At 34.7% G+C, this 24,036-nt stretch overlaps 2 protein-coding genes across 2 annotated transcripts; both read left to right on the top strand.

Moving 5' to 3' along the window:
* The first annotated feature begins 79 nt into the window (after nt 1-79).
* LOC143589851 (beta-glucosidase 42-like) lies at nt 80-7,035 on the top strand. The gene is made up of 13 exons (XM_077070493.1): nt 80-1,220; nt 1,790-1,856; nt 1,952-2,010; nt 2,616-2,691; nt 2,775-2,849; nt 3,689-3,776; nt 3,973-4,198; nt 4,298-4,413; nt 4,598-4,809; nt 4,921-4,952; nt 5,333-5,435; nt 5,950-6,058; nt 6,446-7,035. Exons 1-13 carry the CDS (start codon nt 1,095-1,097, stop codon nt 6,639-6,641), a joined length of 1,485 nt encoding a protein of 494 aa, XP_076926608.1. The 5' UTR covers nt 80-1,094; the 3' UTR covers nt 6,642-7,035.
* Nucleotides 7,036-8,656: 1,621 nt separating this feature from the next.
* On the top strand, nt 8,657-16,575 carry LOC143589849 (beta-glucosidase 4-like). Its single transcript, XM_077070489.1, has 13 exons — nt 8,657-8,829; nt 10,439-10,505; nt 10,608-10,666; nt 10,871-10,946; nt 11,051-11,125; nt 11,204-11,291; nt 11,671-11,896; nt 11,975-12,090; nt 12,164-12,375; nt 12,769-12,800; nt 13,161-13,263; nt 13,425-13,533; nt 16,237-16,575. The coding sequence occupies exons 1-13, from the start codon at nt 8,692-8,694 to the stop codon at nt 16,430-16,432; spliced, it is 1,497 nt and encodes a 498-aa protein (XP_076926604.1). The 5' UTR covers nt 8,657-8,691; the 3' UTR covers nt 16,433-16,575.
* The last annotated feature ends 7,461 nt before the right edge of the window (nt 16,576-24,036 follow it).

Raw genomic sequence — 24,036 nt, 5'->3', positions numbered from 1 at the left:
GGTCTTTGGTTGAACCGGGTCGGTTTTTTATAGAACATTGTTTTTTCTTCTTCAAATGTTAAGGTCTTGTTTATCTCAAGTTAATTTGATACTTAGTTTTACTAGAAAAGTTAATGTGGTCAAGTTCAATGATTGCATGTTTGTTAGGTGAAGGTATATTTATAACAAATAATAAATTAAAAAAAAAACCCTTGTTTTTAATTTATCTTAAAAATTATATGCAAGTCAGTATAAGTAAAATAGGGATATGAGACCTGTTAGAGATTTTCACATAGATACCGGTTAACCTAACGGATGTTAATATGATTAGTGTTAGTATGATTATAATCGGTTAATAACCGAACCGGTTACATAGGTTAGGATTTTTCACTATAAAGTAAAACCCCGATTAAGAACCAAAACTGATTATTGGCAATGACTGATTTTGACCGTTTGACCAATAACTGGTTACGTTTAGTAACCAATATTCCAAAAACCGGTTAACCGGTATTTACGCCTATAGATATGAGCTTCGACTTTGGTCTTGTTTCGAGATAGTAAATCGAGGCTAGTTTTACTTAAACGGCATCATTTAAGTTGGAAGAATAAGAAATTACATTCGTACCAGCAGACAACTTGAGAGTTGATTAGTAGCTAATGAAGAGTGGATCTAAGTTGGATAATTTTTGTATTACTTATTAACTGATACTCGATTTTCATATGTAATATACGAATTTCTAGCATTGTCTAGTATCTGAATTCTGATACTCGTTATTTATTTGTAATATACGAATACTGATAAAATGATACCTATTCATCACTCATATTCGAAGAGTAACATTGAATCATTGATAATAAAAAATAAAAAATAAAAACTATGAGGTGACCAGTTTAATGTAAAACATGCAAACCATTAATCAATTGTATGATATTTAAGTTTTATAATCTATATTATAAATAAACAATAATATAGTTAGCCACATACCATTTGTATTCATATGGTTTGGTGGGAAGTAACTGTCATAACAACAAATGCTGTTTATAATTTACCTTTGGTATGCACTATGTAGTACAAGTCAACAACAAACCTTAAAACTTTCTTCTTAAACTCAATCATGGAGGATGAGAGAAAGAGATTGGTGGAGGAAGAATGGAACTCTATGGTTTCAGTTAATCATCAACCGGCTCGTGCTGATTTCCCGCTAAATTTCCTCTTTGGCGTCGCTACGTCTGCTTATCAGGTTGTCTTTCTATCCCGATTCGTGTGGAGTCATGTATACGTTCGTTTCATACAAACTCTTAAATAACAAATGGTTAGTTATTTTGTACAAATATCCGTTTGTTACACGATAAATGCTTTCGACTAGATGATATTAACTGATGTACTATCATATAAGCTGACAGTGTTACAGTACTAGATATACTCTATAGTTATATATTGTTGCAACTAGATGATATTTCAGTAAGTGACCGGTATAATATAACAACACGTTGGTGTCTTTATGATATCAACAAAAGACATAATTCAGAATTTTATAGTTGAATATGTTCTCAACGAAGAAAATTGAATAAACAATATATCATTTTTGTATTATTGCAATCACATCTTGTATAGTTATATTATAGTTAGAAATAAGTAAAGTTATAGCTTTCTTAGAAATAGTTAAATGCAATAACTCAAATCATTATAACATCATAAAACCATAATGACCAAGTTGTTAACATTAGGATACCATATCACTTAATATATATTGGTAGTTAAGTTATAAGTTGACACTTAATATAATTTGGTAGTTAAGTTATATTGCAGGTTGAAGGAGCTGCCAATGAAGGTGGAAGAGGTCCTTCTATATGGGACGCGTTTACATGCATAGAAGGTTTCTTTAGAACGACAACTATATTATAATAAACTATGCAGTAAGCAACTTGTAAAGAAACTTATTTTGCCTTTTTTATAATCTTGGTCTCCCAGGCAAGATAATAGATGGGAAAAATGGCGATGTAGCAATCGATCAATACCATCGTTACAAGGTTGCGTTTTTTTTTTCTTCCTCAACAATGTGGTTGCTTCAATAAGATGTGACACCGTCTGACATCTAATCCCACACCGTTTCAAACGACCATCCGGATAGAGGTCGGACACATGGCCGGCTTTGAAGGAGGGCCGAGTTGTCGACGGCCCGAATTTTATATTTTTATACATATTATTTTAAAATAAAATATGTATTCTTAGTGTTTAAACCCAAATACTCAACTTATTTAAGCTCATTTCTATAGAAAAAATTGTTTGTACAACTCATATCATAAAAATAAGCCCATTTAAAATACATAATTGTTTACGCCCAATAATATTTATTTTTTTTTACTACCCAATTTTTTTCTTGCCTTCGGCCCAAAATTTTTTAACGATTCTTGGGGACGGCCTTAGTCGAACGACCATTTTGACCAAAAGGTTTCAAAGTTTGACCTCTATGGTCAGAATGGCCGTCTGGATATTGTTCAGACGGCCTAAGCAATAATTTTCGACGTTTGACTTTTTTGGTCAAAACGTCTGTCTGACTGTTTTGTTGACGGCCGTTTGATGGTGATATCAAATGGGGGTGGTGTAGCTATAGCATGACCCTTTTGAAATACAGGAAGATGTTGACCTTATTGCCAAAATGGGATTCAGCGCTTACCGGTTTTCTATATCATGGTCGCGTATCTATCCAGGTAATATTAACCCGATGTTACCATAATAATCTTTCTCGAAAAGGTTAAGAATTAACATAATCTTACTATATCTTTGTTTACAGATGGGTTGGGAACCCAAGTCAACAATGAAGGGATCATGTATTACAATAATCTTATAAACTACCTTCTTGAAAAGGGTATGAACTACTATAACTTGTTGCTTCTATTCTCGAGTTAAATACGGTTTTAGTCAGGGATGTAGGCAGCTTTTGTGGAACGGGTTAGGCCAAACCCGTACAATTTTTTTAGTGTTATATTTTCTTGTATTTTGAGATCGCATCCGTAGAAATTTCAACATCGGTCATTCGTCCCTCGAAACTTTCCGAACCCGTTAGAAAAAATTTCTGGCTATGCCACCGGTTTTATTCTATGTGATTTGACTCTAATAACCTTTTTTGTCTAAAAGTTTATATTTGACTTTTTTAAGCTATTAGTTTCATTTACGTATTAGTTTTAGTCCAGCCCACTAAACTCGTGCGAACCCAAGAAACTTTAAAAAGGAATGTATAAAACTTATTAAAATTTATTTTTATTTTGTTTTTTTAATTATTGAGGGTAGTTTGGTCTTTTATACAAAGTTTACTGAAATTTTGGACGAGGCTAGTGGGATGGACTTTAGTCATTATGAAATGAAGCTTTTGGATTAAAAACGTTAAATTTAAACTAATGGACTAAAAGGGTTATTCGTGTCAAACATGACTAAAACCGTTTATAACTTATTTTTTTTTCTTTTTGGAAAATTGGATTTTAATAATCCTACATTTTTTCAGGTTGACTGATTGCCACCTTAGAAAAAAGCTGTTACCGGTCCCACCTATCACACTAATTATTTTCATTGGACCTCCGTTAAACTTAACGTCGTTAAGTTTTTCCAAATTTCAAACTAATGTTTTAGGGTTTTTGATCGGAATGAGGATTCGAGTTGATTGCTGTAAAACTTACCTCAAAACGGTGCTACATTTATATATCATTGCAGGAATTGAGCCATGTGTAACATTATACCATTGGGATCTTCCATTGCATCTTGATGAGTCAATAGGAGGGTGGTTGAGTAACTCAATAGTGTAAGTTTTTATCACAATGTTATGCCAAAATTACCCTTGTTAAACATTCTAAAAAGTTAAGTAACATTATTAATCTGGACATGTAATTGCAATATTATTTTACAATTTTTGAGTCCTTTTACAACTTACAAGACTTATCATTATTATTATTATTATTGTTATTTATTTTAAATTTTATGTATGTACAAACATGCAGAAAGTATTTCGCAATCTACGCAGAAACTTGCTTTGCAAGTTTTGGTGATCGCGTGAAGAAGTGGTTTACGATCAATGAGCCGCTTCAGACAGCAGTAAACGGATATTTTACTGGTGGAAATGCACCTGGAAGATGTGACCGTCAGTCGGCTGAACCATATTTGGCTGCCCATCACCAGCTCTTGGCCCATGCAGAAGCTGCTTCAATATATAGAACAAAATTTAAGGTGAACATTATTATTATTATTATTATTATTAATATAATAACATTTCCTAGTTATAAAATTGGTTAGTAATACAAATATTTATTACATTCAATATTATAGGATCTGCAAGGTGGAGAAATAGGACTGGTTCTTGACTGCCAATGGGCCGAGGCGTTAACAGATAAAGAAGAAGATATAACTGCTGCAGCAAGGCGTGTTGACTTTCAGCTTGGATGGTAGGTTGACCTTTACATTATATTTCAACAAGCAACAAGGCGCAGCTTGTTGCTCGTTTGCCTTCTGTTTTGATGTAAACATTATAATTTTATTATGAAATAAAGCAATAATATTCAATTGAAAAAAAATGTACATTATATCTAAATAAGTAAATATTTATATTAATGCGAGTTTATTATTTAGGTACTTGGATCCAATATTTTTTGGAGAATATCCTAAGTCTATGCAAGAGAGGCTCGGAGACAAGTTACCAATATTTTCTCAAAAAGATAAAGAATTACTAAGAAACTCATTGGATTTTGTTGGCTTGAATCACTATACAACAAGATTCGTGTCACACCGTACAAACGAAAAAGAAAATGATTATTTTAGAGTACAAGAGGCAACACAAATCGGTATGCTATTCCATTGCAAAATATGTGTATATGTGTGTATAGTGTATATGCTGCATATGTAAGTGCATAAAAATTATTGTTTTACTGTGGTCCTTCACTTTTGTTTTTCAGCTGAATGGGAAAACGGAGTGATTGGCGAAAAGGTAATCTACTATATCTACAATCATACATATATATATGTATATTCATATGTATGCTAGAGGTGGGAGTTTTGAGCCATTACTTATGAATAAGTCGATGTAGATTGACTTATATCGGTCAAACTAAAAATATTAGCTAAGAGGGAAGCGAGCAAAACTGGTCGAAACTCGAACGTCATCAGAGTCTGTTTCTAAGGCAGAAAACTCCCAAAAAAAACTATTCAAATATTTTGATTATTAGTGTAGTAAGTATTGTTTTATAATCTTAATTAACGTATTTAACCCAAACCTGTTTTGACTCGTTACCCACCCATCTACCACCTCTAGAGCATAAAACGGGACACCGTTGCTAGTTTGTTCTGACTTTATATATCTCATGACAGGCGGCATCACCATGGCTGTATGTCGTTCCATGGGGTCTTCGAAAAATTCTTAACCACATAGCTCAGAAATATAATAATCCGCCAATATACATTACTGAAAATGGTATGTCTATTGAGTAATTCTGACTTAGTTTACAAATTTCTTGTAAATATATGCATTCTAGTCCACTTCGGAGGCGAAATAAAATGAATCATTAATTTTTTTCAATTTTCAAAATTTTATAAAAAATATAGAAGAAATGTAATGTTTACTCCCTACAATTCAAAAATAAGATGAAAATTTTTTGTTATATATAGAACATACACAAGTGCAAGTGATGTGTACGTTATGTTACCTACAGATAACCTATTCGCATGCATGTAAACGGTTATAATTTAAAATATCACATGGACAAATTAGTTAGATGGTTTTTTTATGTACATAATATACACATTTATATTTAATAACTACAAAATTTAAGAAATGGGAACCGTTGATCAAAATATTAAAAGATTAAGGTTTTTTCTTATTGTTCTCGCATTAATTTAGTGTCTTGTATAACCTCACCCTACAAAAATATACAAATATTTATTTATTTGTGTGTATGTTTGTTGAATATATTTTGTCCCATCTATAGGTATGGATGATGAAGACAATGATGCATCTCCCCTACATGAAATGCTGGATGACAAACCAAGAGTTGCTTACTATAAGGGATATCTTGCATCTGTTTCTCTGGCTATCAAGTGAGTTCTATACTGAAGTTTCGGGCAGGACCAAATCTAGCATAAGTTGAGGGGTGACCCACACTTTATTGGCGAAGTACATTTTATTGCATTTTTTTTCTTATGCATCAACTACCATTTAACAATTTTTTTACCCCGCACAATCCCTCAACTTTTCTTTTAGATCTGCCATTGGGGTTCGGTTTTATTATTTTGAACATGATATAAGTAGTTTATATGATAATTATGATTAGAAACTTATAAAAAAGTGTTTTACTTGGATATAATATACCCTAAGCTGATCCATTTGTAGATAAATGGGACAAAATTGCAACATATACAATTCAAATATGCATAATATGTTAAAACTTAGTTCTTACATTATTACAAAAATATGTGTTGTTGAAGAGCTGGAGTGGATGTGAGGGGATACTTTGCGTGGTCATTGGTGGATAATTTCGAGTGGCCACAAGGTTATACAAAGCGGTTTGGTTTGATTTACGTGGATTACAAGAACGGTCTCACTCGCCATCTAAAATCGTCTGCATATTGGTTCTTGAAGTTCTTTAAAGGCGAAGACGAGAATAATGGCAAAGAAGACTAGATGAAACATAAAAACATCATTTGTGATCCGGATTTTGTATATAAGGTATAAACACAACCAAATATGGTATTTATGTATAATGTCTCAATGTTCATCGACTAAACTTTATACTATGTTGTAGCGAAACGACAAAATATGTTGCTTATATACTTTATGAAATAAGAGTTCACATTTGTAGTGGCACACAAATTGCGAGCTAATAAGTAGCTAATGAGGCGGATCTAAGTGCTGGATTTTTTTGGGTGTTATTTATTACTTCATACTTTGTTTTTACATGTAATAATATATATGATTTTATAGTCTTGTCTAGTCTATGATACTCGCCTTTTATGTGGAATACAAGAAGACTAACATGATTCATCACTCATTCAAAGAGCGACACTTATACAAAAAGACTATGGGTGTGTTTGGTTGGGTCTGAATGGGCCTATTCAGAGGACATTGTCTGGTTCGCTCAGATTTGGTGATTGGGTCACACTAACTACTTAACTTAAAACTATGAGCTTGTTTCGTATATTAATTTGAGGTTTTTTTTAACTTAAATGCCATCATTTTTTTTAGTTAATAACAAAATCGTGTTTGTATCTACAAGACAAATTGAGAGCCGGCAACTGGCGGGCCTAAGTGTTGATACTTTGATCAAATACTTTTAGAAAATTTTTCTAGTGTTATCTAGTATTTGATACTCGTTTTTATGTGTTATATAAAAAATGACTCAGTTCACTACATATTTAAACTTTGTAATTGTTTTAAGATGATAGGTTTGCTGTAGCTACATTGATTTATCAAATTTTATACACTTTTGCACAAAACAATAATGTATTTTAGTTTAATCATGTGAATTAATGATCATTGTATTATTTAAAGTTTTATTTTGTAAATAAGAAAATATTATACTTGACCACACACTCTTTGTATATATATGGTTTGGTGAGGAGTAAGTGTCAACAACAAACCTAGATGGTTTAGGATAATCTTTTAAAATTTGTTAAGGTATAAAGTATTCATATTATTAAAACCTTAATAATTCTATTGGGCCACGTTACTAGCTCTAGTTATGTCACACCAACAAGCTATAATTCTTTCAAAAGGGTCTTTTTCCTTTCTATGTTTAGATTTAATTTAGAGTTATAGTACAAACTTCAAACAAGTTTAACCGACACCGACTTAATTCGCATCGGTTTACTGCCGCAAGACGTAATGAACTAGCTAAATACCAACCGAGTTAGCTTCATTGCCGCAATCCATGGGTTTGGTTATACTAATTTATTGTTAGGGTTTAGTGACGGTACCGTAACGAACTTAAACAAACCGACCGAGCTCGCATTGCTGTGTCATGCAACACGAGAGTTTTGTCACACTAATATATTTTTAGTTTAACTGATACCAATCCAATTCGCGTTGCTTTACCGCCGCAAGATACCATAACACACGTATCCGGTACCAACTGAATTTGCGTCACTTAGCCACCGCAACGCACCGATTTCATCACCATTAAACTTTTGAAAATAATAAAGTGATTATTCATAAATATATTACTTTTATAAACTTTATATAATAATAATAATAATAATAATAAATTCTCACTTGTGGCCTAGTGGTATGAGACTTGGGTTTCCAGTGGAGAGTGGTAGGAGACCCAAGTTCATCTCCACCTGTGTCACTTTTGATAGATTATGGTAATAAAGAGTTTGAGATAAGCCTTGCGAGATTGTCGGTTCAAATTTCATGTGTTATGCCAGAAAGTTATACTCTTGTAACAACACAATGTCTGTCCAAGTCAAACCACAAACTCTGAAGCCAAAGTAAAATTGCTTAAAATATCATAATTTAACAGTGTATGCTAACGAATACAGTGTTCAAAACACAAAGTCGCTTTCTAATAATAAAAAAAGAAGAATATATTCTTTGATAGTGTGTTGCTTGCTAAGTTGCTAGTACTATACAAGTCAAACCACAAACCTTTCTTCTTTCTTCATAAATACACTCACTTGCTTTTGGTCTCACAGTGGAAGCAATAACAATAACTCATAATAATAATAACAATTCAATGGAGGACGAGAGAAAACGGTTAATGGAAGAAGAATGGAACTCTATCATTTCATCAAATGATAATAATAATCAACTCATCTCTCGTGCTGATTTCCTGCCAGATTTCCTCTTCGGCGTTGCTACTTCTGCTTATCAGGTTGTTGTTATTATTATTATTATATCTCGATTTGTATCGATTCATTCATGTATACATTCATTTCATACTTCATTTGAATATTCGATTTGTAATATTGAACGATCGATCGATTGATCGCTGAATGATCTCGATTTCAGATTTCGAATGTATGCTTAAATCGATGAATACTGAAATGCGATACTGTTAGCTTTGAAATCGGAGATTGATAAGATCTGAATTTAGGTTTAGTTAATGTGATAAGTTCGTATAGCTGTTCTTCGATTTATGAAATCAAACGGTTGACATTTGAATTGCCGTTTCGGATTTAGGTTTTCGTCAATTTACGAATGCTGTAATGCGGTACCGTTTGATTTGAAAGTGTTAATTGATAGACTCTGGTTTGAACTGTTGTGCTGATGTTTAGTTCAGATCATAACCTAAAAGGTGGTTGATGCGGAGTTGAAGCTCGGCTCGTTTTGACTTACGAAAGCTCGAGCTCAGCTCTTTAGTCGTTTTTCAAGATCGAGTTCGGCTCGTGAGTCGTCTTTCAAGCTTGAGCTTGGCTCGTTAGTCGTTTTTCATTTCAAGCTCGAACTCGGCCCGCGAATCATTTTTTAAGCTCGAGTTCAGCTCATGAGTTGATTTTCAAGCTCGAGCTCGGTTCGTGAGTCGATTTTCAAGCTCGAGTTCAGCTCATGAGTTGATTTTCAAGCTCGAGCTCGGTTCGTGAGTCGATATTCAAGCTCGAGTTCAGCTCATGAGTTGATTTTCAAGCTCGAGCTCGGTTCGTGAGTCGATATTCAAGCTCGAGCTCGGCTTGTTTATTATTTATTAAATAATTTATATAAATTTTTAATTATTTTTGATATTTTGAGAAAAACCTAGCCTAAGCCCGACTCTAGCTCTTGTGCAGTAATTTAAACGAGCCAGAGCTCGACTTGTTAGCACTGCAATGTGAAGTTAATACATAGAAGTCCAAAATAGTTGAAACTTAAAAATTCACTAGGCTCGTCAAGGTTCGGCGAGCCTAAACGATCATCCCATACAAGGCTTGAGCTCAGGTTTGATAACTAAACAAGTTTACTTGAGTCTCAGGCTTGATAAGGCTCGACTCGTTTCGAGCGTTTCATCGATCTGGTCTCGAGTAGCTCGTGAGCGGCTTGGCTCGTTTGCAACCCCAGATGAACTGATAAATGCTTTTTAAAGCCAGCTCCATTTGATTTTGACCTAATAATAAGTCAAAATGTTGAAACACTTTGTTAGTTAAAGCTGTTAGATACTTAATTGTTAAAGATCCAGATCACAACAACCATTTGCAGGTGGTTGCCTTTTTTATTGTGATACATGGTGTTGATATCATATTCTCTATCACTTAGTTAGATGAGGTATGGCTTGTGTTTAACTTATTAGCTTTGCTAATTATTATTCACTGAGAAACTTTACATCAACGATTTATGTCTTATGAACTATTATGTTATTACGTAACATATACACTGTTGTAATAATAATACTTTTCAGCTTTTATGTACCTTTCATCGTTTAAAAGTTTGGATATGATGCTGTTATGCCCTACACACAACACACATATACAGTTTCTTAGTGTGTTCTTTTGTTTGTTGCTATATTGCAGGTTGAAGGAGCTGCCAGTGAGGGTGGCAGGGGTCCTTGTATGTGGGATGCTTTCACACATACAGAAGGTTTATTGTTTAACTTGTTAGATTTATATTCTTTGACAGATCATGCCATCAATTTCTAAGGATGTTTATTTTGCTTTTTTTTATTCTAACTTGGTCTACCAGGCAAGATAAAAGATGGGAAAAGTGGAGATATAGCAGTGGATCAGTACCACCGTTATAAGGTTTTGTCTTTGTACAACATTAGCATTTATGGATTTGCATTCATTTAGTTACCATGCTTAACCAATTGACCGATAATTTTCATGCCCAAAATCCAAATGCATATTTATTTTAATTTGAGGAAAATTTTGTACACCATGTGGCAAGATATGATTTCTTTTCTTTTGTGCATGTCAGTTTATCCACATTACTGTTTTGAAATACAGGAAGATGTTGATCTTATTGCCAAATTAGGCTTTAGTGCTTACCGATTTTCTATATCCTGGTCACGTATTTATCCAGGTAATGCTTGCTTTTATTCCCAGTATTTAAATAAAAGAGGCACATTTCACTTTTAATACAACTGATGAAAGTGGATCCACTAATTACTATATCTTTCTTTACAGATGGACTGGGAACCGAAGTCAACAAGGAAGGGATCATGTATTACAATAATCTTATAAACTACCTTCTTGAAAAGGGTATGAACTAATAAAGTTTGTTGCTATTTTTCTTATATGAAGATTAATTTGTTACAAGTAAATAGCAATGATATGCAGGAATTGAGCCGTGTGTAACATTATACCATTGGGATATTCCATTGCATCTTGATGAGTCATTTGGAGGGTGGTTAAGTGACTCAGTAGTGTAAGTTTCCCTCTTCTGTTCTTTCCTTGATTTTGAAACATGTCACCTCATTTTATGTTTTAATGATAATGGGTAGGACGGGTTAAATGGGTCAAAAGTTGCCTAAAGTGTACTCAAATTCTGACAATGTCCCAAATTGTTTTATTTAAAAGCAGTTATTTTATATTTTTATTACTTGATTAAAATTGTTTTTGTAAACACATTTATTACATTAGGTAGTTACAAATTACAAAAAAAATGGACTTTAGTATAGTTTTTGTGATCATGTTTAGTACATTAGTTATTTAGTACTTTTACAGGAATCTTATTTTTATATAATTTGTTATTATTATTCTTATTATGCTTATTATTTAACTTAATGCCTGTGCCAAACATGCAGAAAGTATTTCGCGATTTATGCAGAAACTTGCTTTGCAAGTTTTGGTGACAGAGTGAAGAAGTGGATTACAATCAATGAGCCTCTTCAAACAGCAGTAAATGGATATTTTACTGGTGTATTTGCACCTGGAAGATGCGACCGTCAGTCAGCTGAACCATATTTGGCTGCCCACCACCAGCTTTTGGCCCATGCAGAAGCAGTTTCGATATACAGAACAAAATTTAAGGTGAACGTTAAAATGTTTTTAATATATCCTAGCCATGAAAGCGGTTAGTAATACAAATGTATGTTAAATTCAACATAGGATCTGCAAGGTGGAGAAATAGGATTGGTTGTTGATTGTGAATGGTCTGAGGCCTTAACAGATAAAGAAGAAGATATAGTTGCTGCAGCAAGGCGTATTGACTTTCAGCTTGGATGGTAGGTTGACTTATAATTGACTTCTGAATACTTATTTGTGTTACGCTTTTTATAATCTGAGTTCATTATTTAGGTACTTGGATCCAATATTTTTTGGAGACTATCCTAAATCTATGCGTGAGAGGCTTGGAGATAAGCTTCCAGTATTTTCACAGAAAGATAAAGAATTACTAAGAAATTCGTTGGATTTTGTTGGCTTGAATCATTATACATCAAGATTTGTGTCACATTTGACAAACAATGAAGATATTGATTATTATAGAGTACAAGAGGCAACAAGAATAGGTATGCTACTTCCATTGGCAAATAATCCATGTGTGTGTGTGTGTTGGAAAGGGGGGGGGGGGGGGGAATATATACATGTGTGTGGTATAAATATATATTTGGGCTGGATTAATCCCAATTAGTGAAAACAAGTCTTCACAATTTGTTTTTCACCTTCTCTCTCTTTTTCTTATTATCCGATTTTGCACTCCATAGGTTTTTCACAAGTTTAACAAATAATAAATACAGGGTGATGTAAAAGTTGGTTCTAGAAAAAAAATTTCGGTGTGAAAGTCTGTGAAAATCTTCACTGTGAAGATTTTTTTTATATTAGATGTGTATATGTATCATGTATGTATATGTAACTGTATAAACATTGAAGGCTTACTATGTTCCTTCAATTTTGTTTTTCAGCTGAATGGGAAAACGGAGTGATTGGTAAAAAGGTAATCTACTATATCTCCAATCATATATAATATGCATGTTTGTGCGGTGTACTAAAGGTAAAATTTCAACCCATTTACTTATGTTAGTCGATTTAGGCCGTGTTTTATCTCAAAATTAAGTCAAACTAAAAAACTAGCTAAGAGGGAAGTAGGCCAATCAGTTTAGAACTTAGAAGTCATCAAAAATATTAATTCAACGATTTTGATTCTTGTTGTAGCAATTTTGTTTTCACTAGTTTAATAACGTCTTTCATATTTATATAACTGTTTCAACTAAAACTTTTTTGACTTGTTAACCAACCCACTCATCTAGAGCATACAATGGTTGCTACTTTGTTCTGACTTTATGTCTCATGGCAGGCGGCATCATCATGGCTGTATGTTGTTCCATGGGGTCTCCGGAAAGTTCTTAATTACGTAACTAAGAAGTACAACAATCCACCAATATACATTACTGAAAACGGTATGTCTTTGCTTATTTTAAACTAGTGTACTAATTCCTTGTTCATATATGCATTCTAGTCTACTTCCAAGGCTTCAAATCGAACACATGCTCGGAAACACACATGCACACACATATACAAACATATATATATGTGTTTATAATTTTTTACCCATCTACAGGTATGGACGATGAAGACAATGAGGAATCTCCCTTACATGAAATGTTGGATGACAAACTGAGAGTTACTTACTTTAAGGGATATCTTGCATCTGTTTCTCAGGCTATCAAGTGAGTTCCCGCAATCCCGCTATTTTATTGTTCTATTAACGATGATATTTCGTTAGAGAGCACTTTTGACTATATATTTGACAATAAGTTGATTGAGGTTATGATAACCTTTTCATGGTCCGTCAAATAGAGTTACTTTGAAAGATGTAGCTATAAAGGAAACTGGATTAGGGGTGAGCAAACGGGTCATACCCACAATACCCGACCCAGGCCGGCTTAATGGTATTCTAAGGACCCGGGAACCGACCTTATTGTAAATAACCGGGTCTGATCGGTTTGAGTCTCGCGAGTCGTACCCGGTTTATGCTCACCCCTATAGGAGCAAACGGGCCTTACCTGCCATATCCGCCTCAGACCCGGTTAATGGTATTGTAATATAACCGGGTGTCACACCCCACCCAGGATGGGGCTCTTACAGTGACCAGTCAGTACAGACTTACAGCGGAACCGTAGTCTTATATAAAAACTAAAATATTAGTTACGTGTCTAGCTATTACACTTACTAGAAAATACAATGGTAACAGGATAAAACATCTAAACTCTTCCACCTCATAGCAGCTAATCTCCATGTCCTTGTTTATCAACTGTAATACATGCTCGGGTAAAAATACGTCAGCACAAAGCTTGTGTCACATAAACCGACGTATTTAATGAAATGGTACTAAAACAGTTTTATTGATCAAGTATGAGCTCATTGCATGTCATGCCATAATTATAACCCGCCCGCTTCACGTTAAAGCCGGGTCAACATCATATATTCGCACGTACAGACTTTACGCACGTCTGCTGCTGTATAAAGTGCATGTCCCCTCGGGAAAATATAATGATCATTATAATATATATAACACCTTGGGTGCCACACCATATGCGCCATGCAAATACAAGATCATTCACAGTCCAAATAATTTTATGAGCATGTATCAGAGTTTTAAAAATAGTTTAAGTAACTCACTTGAACAGACTTTCTTCAATTACTTTGGCTCTTCCCGATTCAACTGCAATCTATGATTTAATATACTAGTTTACTTATCCATGTCCGGAAAGTAATATTCTAACACTCGCAGGCCTTTACACGACAACCGTCATTATCATGCACAACTATTCAAGTCCAAACTGTGTTATGGTTAACAACCATACCCACTAGTTTACAGTTCATTGTTCATCTTAACCATTTATGACCAAAGTGGTCATAACATTCCACAAAGCCAGTTGTGCACGTACAGGACATGTTATGCTAAGGTCACATGCCTTACTACAATGGGTTACTACCCTTAAGTCTTCATGTTATTTTATTATTAAAATATTAAAGGGGTGCAATTTTGTACACTACGGGTCATACTGGGGTTCCTAAATTATTTCTCACAAAGCAATACTAGTATTTATTTGATAAATTAAATTATTTAATTAATAAATTATTAAAAGTATTTAACTTTATAAGGCAGCTCGTCATTCTTGATATATAAATAAATACTTTAACCGACTTACTCAAAGATGGTTTGAAAATTGAATTTTACAAAGATTTATCATAATGATACGTGTACTCTATATTCTTAAAAATTCTTAGTATTCTATTAAAGCTATTATTATAATAATATATTTTCTTTTTATTATTATTTCACAAATATACATGCTACGAATTGTATCAGATACTATTATTATTATTATTATTGTTATTATTATTATTATAGCAATTAGAATTAATAAGTAATTAATTATAGTATTGTAAAACAAAAAAGAAGAAAAGAAAAATAAATACCTTTAGTTTTCGGCCTTTCAACGAGAAAAGAGTGAATATGAATGAATTTTGAACTAACAAGTTGAAAAGTATCTTAATTTATAGTTAATTTTTAACCGACTTAACTCATATCACACAAATAAATAAATAAATAAATAAAAATTAATATTTGAAGACGCGACCAGAATGTTCACGTTCTAACTCAATTTATTACATTATTGTTATTATTATATTATTAGTACTATTGTAATTACTATGACTCAAATTTTATTTTTCTTTTAAAATTTCCAAAATATAAGGGTTTATTAAATTACAAATATACCGTTAAGGCGTGTTCATTTTTCCCTACATTTCGACCTAAGTTTCATTTAAAACGGAGCATGGCCGAATATAATATATTTGGTAGCGTTCGGTTATCTTATAACACTAAATACCCATCTAGATACATTATGTTTCAGATAGTTATTTTACTCGTCTGGTACTCATTTAATATATATACTATAAGTTTCATATATTTTTATTTTTACCATAAAACAAGATGTTACACCGGGTCTAGTCAGTTTGGGTCTCGTGGGTTACCCGGTTTACTCACCCCTAAACGGATTGAATGGTTAAAACAGCTGCCTAAAAGATATTGGTTTTTAACTCTTAAATCGAATTATTATGGGGTTATAATTACTTTCTTAAAATCTTTCGACTTGGGTTGGGTAATTTTCATAGTTTGTTTATTTAGAACACGATATTAATAATTAATGTGATAATATGATTAGAAAGTTTAAATACATTTATATTACTAATGCGGTTGAGGACGCAAGATACTCTTATAGCTTAACTCGCTTGATCGTTTGATATAAACACTCCAACTTGACCCATTTGTTAGTAAACGGGTTGAAATTGCCACCTATACAATTTATGCATACACAATATGTTACCTCATTCTTACACTATACAAAATTTTATTGTTAAAGGGATGGAGCTAATGTGAAGGGATACTTTGCGTGGTCATTAGTGGATAATTTTGAGTGGGCTGAAGGTTATACAAAGCGGTTCGGTTTGATTTATGTTGATTACAAGAACGGTCTCGCTCGTCATCCAAAATCATCTGCATATTGGTTCTTGAAGTTCTTGAAAGGTGAAGATGGGAAAAATGGCAAAGAAGACTAATTGAAAGATACATATAAACATCATTTGTGATCCAGTTTTTGGATGTAAACACAACCAAAATTTAGTATTTATATACAATGTCTCAAAGTTCATTGACTGATATTGTACTATGCTGTACCTTAAAAGACGTTTAAAAGTTGTTTTCGCATATCATACGAGTTTTAATCATTATGAATCCGATTATTTAAAGACGAAGTCCTGAGCTGGTAATCGAAAGATGATGGCTAATTGTGCTAACTAGCCATGCATAAAGCGCTATAAACGAACCGAACGTTTGGTGAACAGTTCATGAACCGTTCGGCGGAAAGTTCGTTTAATAAACGAGCGATCATGAACAAGAAATCTCGTACGATTAGTTAAACAAACGAACATGAACAAAGCCCCCGTTTGTTCAATTATGTTAGTGAATGTTCGGTAATGTGTTCATGAATGTTCATCTTGGTTTGTATGTTTTTAGATGTATTTTATCTAAATGTTTTATATTCTTTAACTTATTACCCTAATATAAAAATAAGAAGCCGTATTCTCATATGTTTTTTGCATTGGTTTCGATTCTCATTTCCTTCTCATTATTCACATTGTTGAATACATTGATCACAATATCTTGGCTCCGCCGATTTCATTTGTGTTTGTTTATTTTCAAAATGAAAACATTCATTTTCATAATAAACGAACACAAACATGAAATCTCATTCGATAAGTGTTCGCAAACACACTATTTTCTTAATAAACGAACATTTACAAGGCCTTGTTCGTGTTCGTTTTCAGCCTTACATGCATCTATTCTTTCTAAGAACATATGTAGTGAGAAAACCCCCAAAAACGTCCCCATCTCTCTCTCCATCAACTGTTTTATACAAAACGCTGTGAGATGTTTTGAAGGCCAAAACGCCCCTGGAGGTGATGTTCCCGGGCGTTTCGAAGGAAAACGCCCCTTAGACAACGACCACTGCATTTGGTCACATTTCATCGAACACCTAACAGGAAAAAAAGCCAAATGAGTTTCAGTATAGAAAGTCTCTTAGACATTTCATCAAACACCTAACGTGCATTACATATCCATAAACATTCAAAACCATCATCACACGCCATAATTATAATAAATCCCAAAACAACAAATAAGCCAACAATCGATTTCCAAAATGCAAAATCTCTCAATTCTCTTGATCTAAGCTTCCATCATTTATAAAGTTACCAGTAATAATGTTATCCGTTGGTGGATTAATATTATCAACAGCTGAAGAAGAAGAAGAGTCTTCAGATGCATTGATGACCTTGTTCATGTTACGTACTCTACTTGTGGCCACATTTGCCACAAGTACTAAATCAATCAAAAACACACACACAAAGGTGTGAGATTAGAGAATAATAATAATAATAATAATACTGGAGAGATTAGTATTAGTATTAGTTACCGGCGGCGGTGGTGATGGTCCATACCCAAAGGATCTTTACTCCGGGGCTCTTGTCTTTCCACATAGTGATTGTGGGTTTGTTTTGGGTTTGAGTTGAAGTGGCTAGCGTGGGATGCTGCTGATGCTAGTATTCATGTTGACCGAAAGATTTACTTCAATATTGTCGTGTCGGTAAAAATCATTAATCGGGCGGTAGGGTGGAGACTAGGATTAATCGGGATTAATTGGATTGAACTTTAATGTATAATTTTTAATTTTATATATACATGCACACATTTGTATATGTAATTTTCATCTTTATACTTACATAAACACATTTTGGATGGAAATTGACTGGAATCTCGTTGGAAAATGTTGGCTTTTTATGGAATCTTGTTGAAAAACCGTTGATTTTGGTTGGAATCTCGCTGGAAAATGTCGATTTTGGTTGGGCTTGACCATTGACCAATTGATTGGTCGATTAGCCCGAAATTAATCAGTGAAGTAAGGATTATCGATTAGTCAGGGATTAATTGACGACTAGTCGGGATTTTTGCAACACTGGTTATAAGGGCTATTTGGGATTCATTTTGGACCAACAGTTTTAACTTTTGGAAAAAGTTATAAGACGTTTGATAGTAAAAAGTCAAGTGGGGAAAACAAAATTTTTGATAGTGAAAATTGTCAAAGTTTCAAAAGTCATAACATTATGAATTTACCAACTTTTGCCAGAAATAAAAGGAGACTTCTGCCGTAATGTACGGTTCAATTATATTTGGCTATTAGCCGAACCAAAGGGGAATTTTTTTTGAAGAGAGGGTTTCCTAAAATGACCATCTATTTTGAAAAATTCTCAAATAACCCATCCCAACTTCATCTTCATACATAAATTTGGAAGTCAATGATGAAGATTCAAATGACCCAATTAGACACTGACACGTAGTTCCCCAATCAAATCTTGATGAAGAGATTTGAGCTCAATCACATTGTGACGATAAAATTTGAAGCCACATGACAGTCCCTCACTCACCGAATCTCATCGTGAAAATGAGATTGAGGAGGGGTTTTCCTTGGGATTTTTCAAAAGGGGCAGGTCATTTTAGGAACCTCTTTCTTCAAATGGGTTATTTTAGGAATTTTCGTTGGTTAATTGAGTTTATCGATTTTATTAATCAATTGGTTTTCGGTTAATTTGACGATTTTAGTTTGGTTCTCATAGAACGATTGTATTTTATGAGTTTATATTTGTTTATGATTGTAGTATATTATCTTTAAATAAGAGAGATACTTGTCATACTTGTAAAAACCCGTTAAATAGGGAAAAGATCAATGGAAACTGCCCCCCCACCCCCACCCCCACCCAACTCCTATCGACTGCTATGATCCTGAAATTTTCTTCTCTTTCAGTTAATTTCGATTTTAGAGGGTACACAAAAATATAATCGTTATGTGTTAGTTTGTTTTCGGTTCAGTTTAGATTAATGGTTCGGTTATAGGTCACACAACAGTTCTACCATTCATTTTCATTATTAAGACAAACTCATTCCGAATGAGCAATTGGAAGCGGGTAGAATCACATCGGCAATATTAACTAGAGGTGCACAAACTGGTTTAAAACTCAAAACCGGTGTGGGTTAAAACCGGTTCAGTTTAGTCAACATAAGTCAAAAACGGGTTATGATCGGTTTCTGTTCGGGTTTAAACCGGTTTCTTATCATGTTACGATCGGTTTCGGTTCGGGTTTTGACCGGTTTTGGCCGGTTCGGTTCAATTAACCGGTTTTGGTGAAGAAAATTACAAATCGGTTATGAACGGTTTCAATCTGTTCCAAACCGGGTTCTACATTATTGGTTTCAAACCGGTTCGGTTTCGGTTCGATTTTCAAGTTGATCCGGTTAACCGATTTATTTGCCCACCTCTAATATTAACCATTAGTCATAATTTAGAATATTAAAATTCAATTTGCAAAGTAGTTCAAATAATGAAATTACCATATTTATTGGCAGGTTCTAATTAAAGCAGCTTTTAAGGCCATGTGTAATGGGGCTACACTTTGGGCGATTTTGGGCGCGAAGGGGCGCGAACACCGCCCCCTGGGCGATTTTTGGGCGAGGTCTTCTCGTCGCCTGGAAGAAGGGGGGTGGTGGGGCCGGCATGTATGGATGTGTGTGTGTGTTATATACATATGTACATATATATTATATTACTAGTTGTAGCCCCTACACCATTACACCCAAAAAAAAATTCTCACCCCTTGCTGACTGGGCGCCACACGGCGCAAAACGCCCCAAATTGTAGCCCCTCCACTACGCATAGCCTAATTAAAGAGTACATAGATACCCACGCCATGTGATATTTTACTAAGAGATTGTGTATGTGTACAGGAATATTTTACAACAATTATCACTCCCCACTTAATAATTTGTCTAAGGTTACCAGCTACCTAAGAGCATACATTTGTTCCAAATTCTGCAAGACTTCTTCACTTGAAGGCCTATCCTTGGGAATCATTGCAACGCATCTTAATACCAATGCAACGCATTCTAAAGCACCTTGTACTGGGTAGTTGTGTTTTAGACGCGGATCCATTATTTCCTTAAGATATTTTCTGTTTGATAGGTACGGTTTTGCCCATTCCAACAACCGCGCCCCTGTTGGCCGAATTTTATCTGTTGCCTTTCGGCCTGTTATACTTTCCAACAACACCACTCAAACCCAAAGATGTCATACTTGGTAGTCAACTGCCCTATGAAATTAAAAAGGTATTTAGAATCACAAGATTATGATGTTCAAAGTTTATAAAGGTTTAAGGTTTCATCTTTGACCAATAGGTTTCAAATTGAAGCATTAACCTTTATATCATGAAAATCAAACGATTGTTCTTCTAATTTAAATTTTCAGACAAAGGGTAAAGTTAAGATACAAAGTGAGACAAAATTGAGAAGTGTGAGAAGAATTTGTGGCCACACAAAAAACCCCTAAAAGAAATTCACAAAAAAAATAAAAAATCATAACTCAATATATAAATAAAAAACGAAAAAAAATTAAAAACCAAAATGTTTCCCCTGTCATTCCCGTCCAAAAAAACCGGCGAAAAGACACTATAAACAAAAAAAGACACAATCGATCGCAAAACATAACACAATGCCGAACAAAATATAACACAATGTTGAGTAATATAACACAATATCAAGAAAGAAAAATAGACACAATCAATGACGAAAACAAACACAAAACACAATGATAAACAATAAGACACAATGATCTTTTTCACTCAACATTGTGCCATTTTCAAGTTTTTTTTTAAAACGAGGAAGACGGTGGAAACAATTTTGTGTTTTTACATTTTTAGTTTTTTTATTAAAATTTGAATTATGTTTTTTATTAATTTTTCATTATTTTTAGGGGTTTTTTTTGCGGCTACAAATCCTTCTCATTTTTACCCCCATTTGTAGAATAACTTGACCATTCAGACAAAATGTGATAAGCAATTGCTAATATATCTTAAAATACAAATTACAAACACACCAGTTGAAAAGATACTCTGGGGCTGCATATCCATAATTTCCCATAACGCTTGTAGTAACATGTGTTTCCCCGGTGTCGGTGCCATATTTCACAAACCCCAAATCTCCTAGTTTTGCTTTAAAATTCTGGTATAAGAAAGAGTAAAATAAGTTGTTAATTTGATATATGACATAAATAGCAAAATATTATTGTGATTTGATCACTGTAAAGAAATGGTTGTAGTGAAGTAATGTTTATTACTTGAAGGTGTAAGAAATACATAAGCAACTACATCTATATATACACAACTAAACCCTAGCTAACAACCCATAAAAGGCCCATGGGCTTTAGCCAACTATATGGGCTAAAACACTAACTAAATACAATTAACACTCCTCCTCAAGTTGGAGCATAGATGTTAATCATGCCCAACTTGTTACAAATAAAATCTATCTGAGCTTTCCGAAGCGGTTTAGTTAGAATGTCTGCTAGCTGAAAATTTGTCTTCACATGAACTGGTTGAATGGAATGAGGATCAATTTGTGTGCCTACTACCCGATCTCTGATAAGGTGGCAGTCGACCTCAATATGTTTTGTCCTCTCATGAAATACTTGATTCTTGGCTATGCGACGTAGTCTGCAAACTTTCGAGGCCTCCTCCTCAACGACGAACCCTGGGGGTTGCTCCATATATACCTCCTCCTCAAGAACACCATTAAGAAAGGCGTTCTTGACATCAAGCTGGTGAAGCGGCCAATGATTAATGGCAGCAAGAGCGATACAAATACGGACATATGGAATTTTAGCAACCGGAGAGAAAGTTTCATCGTAATCAATGCCATATGCCTGAGAATACCCTTTTGCAACCAACCGAGCCTTTAAGCGGTGTAGGGAGCCATCCGGGTGTAGTTTAACCATAAATACCCAACGACAACCAACAATACGCTTCCCTTTAGGAAGTGTTTCAAGATCCCATGTATGATTGGACTTTAGAGCCCCAATTTCATCTTCCATAGCCTGTCTCCATCCTGGGTGAGCGAGAGCGCTCGTCACATTTTTGGGAATCGGGTAGGAATCAAGGGTAGTGGTGTACGCATGAGATTCAGGAAATAGGTGGGTGTAGGCAACATAGTCCTGAATTGGGTAACGAGTACATGTCCGGGGTTCCTTGCGAAAGAAAATAGGTATATCGGGAAGTGGGGCACCAGTAGGATCATAAACGGGTGTATCAGAGGTTGGTGGATCGGGTAAGGATGTAGTAGTGAGAGGTGTGGATTGCTCAGATGTAGGCGGAGTATCGGAGGGTATTTCGGGGTCGTGGCCAGGGTGTGATTCAAGAGTCGCTGATGTTTGACCCCTACCTCGCCTAGCATATGTGAAAAGCAGTGGCGGAGATTCTGTCGGTGGGTCAGAATCAGTAGAGATTGGATCGGTAGAAGGAACTGACACAGGAATGGTGGGGATGAAGGGAGATGTGGGTATATCGAGGTCAGGAAATGGGTCAGAAACAGGAGTGGAACACTCAGGAAAGTAAGGACAGGGCTCATTAAAAGTGACATCGGCACTAGTAAAGTATCGGTGAAGAGATGGGCTATAGCACCGATACCCTTTTTGAACCCGTGAGTAACCAACAAAGATACAACGAAGGGCTCGGGGATCAAGTTTGATTGTTTTCGGACGATAGTCATGAACATAGGCAACGCAACCAAAGACTTTAGGTGCGAGAGGAAAAGGAGTACCAGTGGGATATAGTACAGAAAACGGTGTTTTACCATGAAGAACAGGTGTGAGCATACGGTTAATCAGATATGCAGCAGTGAGAACGGCATCTCCCCAAAAACGATGAGGGACACGTGATTGGATCATGAGTGTGCGAGCAACATCCAATAAGTGACGATTTTTGCGTTCGGACACACCATTTTGTTGAGATGTATATGCACATGATGATTCATGAATAATACCGTTGTTTTTCAAGTACGAAGAAAAGTCGGTGGAAAAATATTCCTTAGCATTATCGGATCGGAAAGATTTAATGGTGGTGTTAAATTGGTTTTGAACATAAGCATTAAATTCTTGAAATATGGAAAAAATTTCACTACGAGATTTCATCAAATAAATCCAAGTAGTGCGAGAATAGTCATCAATAAAGCTAACAAAATATTTAAAACCCAAAGTAGATTTGGTAGGGCAAGGCCCCCATACATCAGAATGCAAAAGTTCAAAACAAAAACTGACTCGATTAGACACTCTAGGGGGATAGGGACGCCTGGTATGTTTACCAAGTTGACACGACTCACAATGAAAATTAAAAGACGAAAGTGATAAATCTGGACGCATTTGCCTCATAACCGCTGTAGAGGGATGACCTAACCGACAGTGGTCCTCCTTGACTGAAGCAGTTGCTGTAGAACATGTAGGACCTGACGGGAAGATTAAGCGGTAGAGGCCTCCAGATTCAAAACCTGTGCCAATCAGACGGTTCGTCCCTAGTTCCTGAAAGATACAGTAAGTAGGATAAAATTTAGCAGAGCAATTGTGTTGTTTAGTAAGTTGGCTTACCGAACAAAGGTTATCGGGAAATTTAGGAACATATAGAATAGACGAGAGGTTTAAGTTGGATGAGGTGTTAATGGATCCAACCCCCAGTACAGGACAGAAAGACCCATCAGCCAGTCGAACAGGTTGGTGGGAGATTTTATTAAG

Source organism: Bidens hawaiensis, unplaced genomic scaffold (assembly GCF_021521415.1).
Source record: "Bidens hawaiensis isolate Kalapana, Puna unplaced genomic scaffold, B.hawaiensis_p1.1 tig00037936_1, whole genome shotgun sequence".
NCBI lineage: Eukaryota > Viridiplantae > Streptophyta > Magnoliopsida > Asterales > Asteraceae > Bidens > Bidens hawaiensis.
The sequence above is the reverse complement of the archived record's forward strand: the minus strand, read 5'-3'. Positions and strand labels throughout refer to the sequence as shown.